Source organism: Polistes canadensis, unplaced genomic scaffold, assembly GCF_001313835.1.
Source record: "Polistes canadensis isolate GaletaPanama2010 unplaced genomic scaffold, ASM131383v1 scaffold_477, whole genome shotgun sequence".
Lineage (NCBI taxonomy): Eukaryota > Metazoa > Arthropoda > Insecta > Hymenoptera > Vespidae > Polistes > Polistes canadensis.
The window spans coordinates 1-5320 of NW_014570024.1; the positions used below are offsets into that span (position 1 = coordinate 1).

At 36.7% G+C, this 5320-nt stretch overlaps 2 protein-coding genes across 2 annotated transcripts; both read left to right on the top strand.

Moving 5' to 3' along the window:
* The first annotated feature begins 144 nt into the window (after window positions 1–144).
* Window positions 145–1576, top strand: LOC106792576 (kinesin-related protein 11). The gene is given in 2 exon segments (XM_014759046.1): window positions 145–995; window positions 997–1576. Coding segments are annotated over 2 exon segments (1431 nt in total).
* Window positions 1577–2016: 440 nt separating this feature from the next.
* On the top strand, window positions 2017–2787 carry LOC106792577 (polyamine-modulated factor 1-binding protein 1-like). Its single transcript, XM_014759047.1, has one exon. The coding sequence runs from the start codon at window positions 2017–2019 to the stop codon at window positions 2785–2787; it is 771 nt and encodes a 256-aa protein (XP_014614533.1).
* Window positions 2788–5320: the final 2533 nt, after the last annotated feature.

Below are 5320 nucleotides of genomic sequence, written 5' to 3' on the forward strand. Positions count from 1 at the left end.
GTGGCTTGATGGATATGCCTGCTTTTTTAACACAAAACACTTATGACTTGATTATTGAGAACATTCATTCTTGYGTGAAAGTAGCAGCTGAAAAACTGTTTGAAAAAGCCTGTACCGAGGAAAAAAAAGCGACTATATACTATGATGGGAGGTTTAAATAAGCCTGCAATTATATTGTTAGCTATTGAGCACATGTTTGATGCCATTGTTAATACATTGAGAAGGGAATTTTTATTAAGAGTATCATATCTTGAAGTTTATAATGAAAAAGTTAATGATCTCTTAAATAAAAGTGCAACCGATTTAAAATTGCACGAAGATAATGGACAAATAGTTATAAAATGTAAAGAAGAAGTAACTAACAGCCCTGAACATGTTTTATCGATAATGAAAAAAGGAAACAAGAATAGGAGAATAGGAGAAATTGATATGAATGAACGTAGTAGTAGAAGCCATACAATATTTCGCATTACTATAGAAAGCCGGAAAACTGATGCAGAATCAGATGGAGCAATACAAGTTTCTCAATTAAATTTAGCAGATTTTGCTGGTTCGGAAAGAGCAGGTCAAACATGTACTACTGGAGAACGTTTTAAAGAAGGTCGACTTATCAATATGTCTCTTTCTGCATTTGGATTAGTGATAAAGCAATTAAGTGAATCCCAAGATACACAAAAACATGTTAATTTTCGAGATAGTAAATTAACGAGATTGCTACAAAATTCAATAGGTGGAAATGCTAAGACGGCAATGATATGCACTATAACACCTGCCGCATTAGAAGAGTCTTACTATACATTATCATTTGCGTCGCGTGCCAAGAAGGTCGAAAATAAACCACAGATTAATGAAGTTATGTCTGATGCGACTCTTTTAAAGCGTTATGCCAAACAAATATCCAAACTCAACTGTGAGCTAGAGAAAATTAAAAAAGAAACAATTGAAGAAATGGAAAACAGATTGCACGAAAAAGATCGTATTAATCAACTTCTGGAAGACCAAATTTGTATCTGGGAATAATGCAAATATTGAAGACTCGTCGTTTGGGTGTAGATCTAAAAGAAGAAGAACTTGGGCAGGACCTACATTTAAACAAAATGTATCAACTTTTCAACCGTGCCAAGGCTTACCCACGATAAAAGAAATGTCACCGGTAAAGCCTAGTAGAAAAAGTATTATTCAAACTGTCAACTTAATGGATCAATCATTCCAAATAGCTTTCACGGATTTTGAGTTAGAATTAATTAATGATGAAAAAGATAGAGAAGATGATGATTCCATCGATAGCCTCAAAGACGTGTTTATTACAAAAAATAAACATAAACATCGTGTAACATTCATGGACGATATGAGCATTTATAAACCAAATTATGATATTTATGAGAGTACACCTATAAAAAAAGATACATCATATCAGACAAACGATATTGAAGAAGATCAGTCTCATACACCGAAAAAAGTTTTACGCGAAAGAATAACATATTTAGAACAAGAATTTAATAAACTTCGTGAATTCATAACATTAGAAAAACAAGTGTATATTGAGGATCATCAATGTTATTCCGCTAAAAGATAGATGATTTACACGAGCAAAATTCCAAAATGAAAAATGAAAATGAAATCCTTATTCTTAATGAACAACTAGAAATGGAAATAGAAACATTGAAAAATAATATTACAATACAAGAAACGAAACATTATGAATTACTTAGTGAAATTTCTCGTATGGAACATTTATTAAAAGGAAATAACAATGAAAAAGAGATACTTATGAAACAAATTCAATCACTTGAAATGGATTATAATAATATGCAAAAAGAATTTAATAAACAGTCTGAAATAAAAATACAACAAAAGGAAATGGATATAAATAAAAAAGAAGAAATATTAACGGAAAAAGTTATGAACGAGGTTGAATTGGAAATAGAAACGATACGAATCAGAAAAGAATATCAAGAAAAAATAGATAATTTGGTTTCCACTTTGGAAATGTATAAAATAAAAAATTAAGAATTAATGAAAAATTTAGAAAGTTTTGAAAGCAATGAAAAAGATTTAAAGAATATCCTTAACATGAGAACAGATGAATTAACTAAGAGTAATAAGAATTCCGAAAAAATAAGAAATGACATTGAACATCTTACGAATATCAATAATGAATTAAATCGTGAGATGGAAAATAAAAATGCATCTATTGCTAAACTTTCTAYCGAAATAAAAGATCTAGTTGAATTAGTAGAATCGTATAAAAGAGAAAATATGGAGTTGATTGAGAAATTAGAAAGATTGAAAATAAATGAAACAAATTTAAATGTTATGCTCAGTAAGAAAATGGATGAATTTGTGGAGAATAATAAATATATAGAAAAAATGAAAACCGAGGCGGAACATCTAGCGAAGGCTTGTAACAAACTGAATTACGAAATGGAAAATAAAGATGCACGCATTTTAGAAGTTACCAATCTGTTACAAAACAAATCTGACATGTTAGACGAATATAAAATAAAATTAGAAAGCATTACACCGGAATATGATGTTTTAAAGAAACAACTTAAAGAAGAAAAATTAAGCGTACATAGATATAAATCAGAATTGGAAAGTTTGAAAGTAAACAGTGAAACGCATTTGGAAAATTTGAAGGAAACATTAAATATAAAAATTACTAAATATGAAGAACTAAATAAACAGTTTGCAGATTTGAACAGTCAAAATGTTATTCTACGTACAGAATTAGATTCATTGAGAAAACAATATACTGAATTAGAGGAAAAAAATACGAAATTGTAACAAAAACTTAGAAACAGTAATAGTAGAATTAAATAAGAAACGGACATGGAAGAGTTACTCGAACAGAATAAAGCTTTGCAAAATAATTTAGACGGGGCTTATAATTGTATAGCAGAATTGAAGGATAAGAAAAAACATTTATTAGAAGAATATTTAAGTACAAAAGAACGATATGAATCTTTGCTGGAAGAAAATAAAAAAATGATAGAATTATTGTCGGATAAAGAAACAGATTTAAAATATATAAATCATCAATGTGAAGAATTGAAAGGAAAAAATCAAGAATTAGAAGAAGAAAATAAAACATTGAAAAAGAATAATCAAGACTTAAATGAAGAAATAGAGCAAGTAATACGAGAAAACGATGTATTGACGGAAAAGGTATATTCATATTTTGGTGATGATAATCCTAAAAAATTGATAGCCGAAATAAATACCTTAAAGGAAGAAAACCAAAACTTACGAGACAAAATTACAAAATGCACTAGATATGGAATACTTCAACCAAAAGATCAGTTAAAATTTAACGTCGAATCCGGTATAAGCGAAGAGAATAATAATGATAAACTTGCAAATTTGAGGAGACAAATAAAAGAGCTAGAACTTGAATTGGTATCTAAAAATGGTAGGATTGCTGCGTTACAATTACAAGTACAAGGAGAAAGTTTTCCATATCAGGAGAAGTGTAAAGACTTGGAAGAAAATGTTTTGGCTTTTAAAAATAAGAACATTCAACTCGAAGGCGAAATAAAGAAACTTAGATGTGCTATGATTAAAATTAATATGAAAGAATGTTACATGTGCAAAAATCAACATACCAATTTAAAAAATCAATACATTCAAACTATATCAAGCAGTAAGAACTAGTAGCGGTATTGTTGAGAAACATGTACAAATAGAAAAATTAGAAAAAGAAAAAGCTTTTATGAAACAATTGTGTCGCTCTCGGTGTAAGAGAATAAAAGAACTCGAAAGGAAATTAATGGAATTTAACTATCCCCGGGAGTGAGAGCTGCATTCCCCCAGTTCACGACATAGTGTATCCCTGGCCTTAGCCCAGGCAGGGCATACGATCAGGGTGTGCTCCGCATCGTCCACTGTGCAGTCACAGTAAAAGCAACCCGAACCCCCGAGCTTCCCTATCCTACACAGGCACGCGGGAAAGCAGCCGTGGCCGGTCATCAGCTGAGTGGTGTAGAAGGTAGTACTAATTGAGAACGGCCTCCCAAACCACTCATCCAGCCTATCAGCCACGGCAGCCCTCACGCGTACTCGTTAACAGACCCCGCGAGCTCAAGCTCTTCCTCCTTCCATGAGGCTATGGCCCTCCTCCTTGCATTAACCCACAGCACGGCCTTCGCAGCCGGAGGGATTGGGACCTCCGCTGCGTTGGCTGCCGCGTATGCTTCCGCCAGCTGTGGCGCCAAATGATCGAGGGGAATAATTCCCGCAATCATCATAGCCGCATGAAAGAAGGCTGTCATATGCACAGCACACCCTGATCGCAACCTTGCGCTGAAGGCTCCGAACAGCCTGCATTATCTGCGTTATCCGGTCCCGGAGCCTTGCCGATCGGGATCTTCTTGACTGCCCTGCAGACCTCCTCCGGAGTTATCGTCTCCTCATTGGTCTAATCCTGTTTTTCGTTCGGCCTGGATTAGTCCGGCCTGTCCGAGAAAAGGCCCTGTACCACCTGGAGCACAGTCCTTTCCTCTAGCATCTCCATAATAGGGGGCATGCGTGCCTTCACCACCTTGAACGGTTTTCCCCATGGGTCTTGCTCAATCGTAGCAAGAAAGTATCGCCACGCGTTCGTCTTCGCCCTACGGATAGCCTTCACCAGGGACCGTCTAGCGTCTCTCCTGCTGGTGAGGCACTGCGCCACCAACTCACTATTCCCGCCCCTTCTAGCACGAAGGTACCGTTTTCTTGCCGTGGTGGCCTCAGCACGGAGTCGCCTAATGTCCTGGAACCACTACGGCACACCCTGCTTGCTACCCCTAGACCACCTGGTTCTAGGCATAGCAGCCTCGCACGCGCACTTTATAGTATTCGTAAAGGAATTCCGGTATATATATATTCCCATCTATAGAACCGGGCATTAAAATCTCCCGCGACCAGCATGGGGAGAGTGAAATATAAACCCAAGCATCTACCGTAACATTCAATGTCCTCGCTGGGGGAAAGGTAGATGGAAATTACCAGCGAGTCCCCCCACTTAACAGCTACAAAAAACAACCCCTGTCTTACCAGGCTGCAAAGTCTTTCACCTTTGCTCACGAGGATCGCAGCAAGGGGAGTTCCCCCTAGGGACGAGAACCATCTCTCGTCCCCGGTGGGGACCCACCACGGCTCCGCGATAATCGCAACACACGCGTTTGCTTCCTTCATCCGCAAAGATGACCAAAAGGTCTTGGGCGCAGCGGGCATGGTTCAGGTTTATTTGGAGTACAACTACCATCTTCCTCCACTGCTTTCTTTCCCTGTCTTTCCGGTGGTGGCCGCCGCCATGGAGGAGCAGGACGTCGACTAT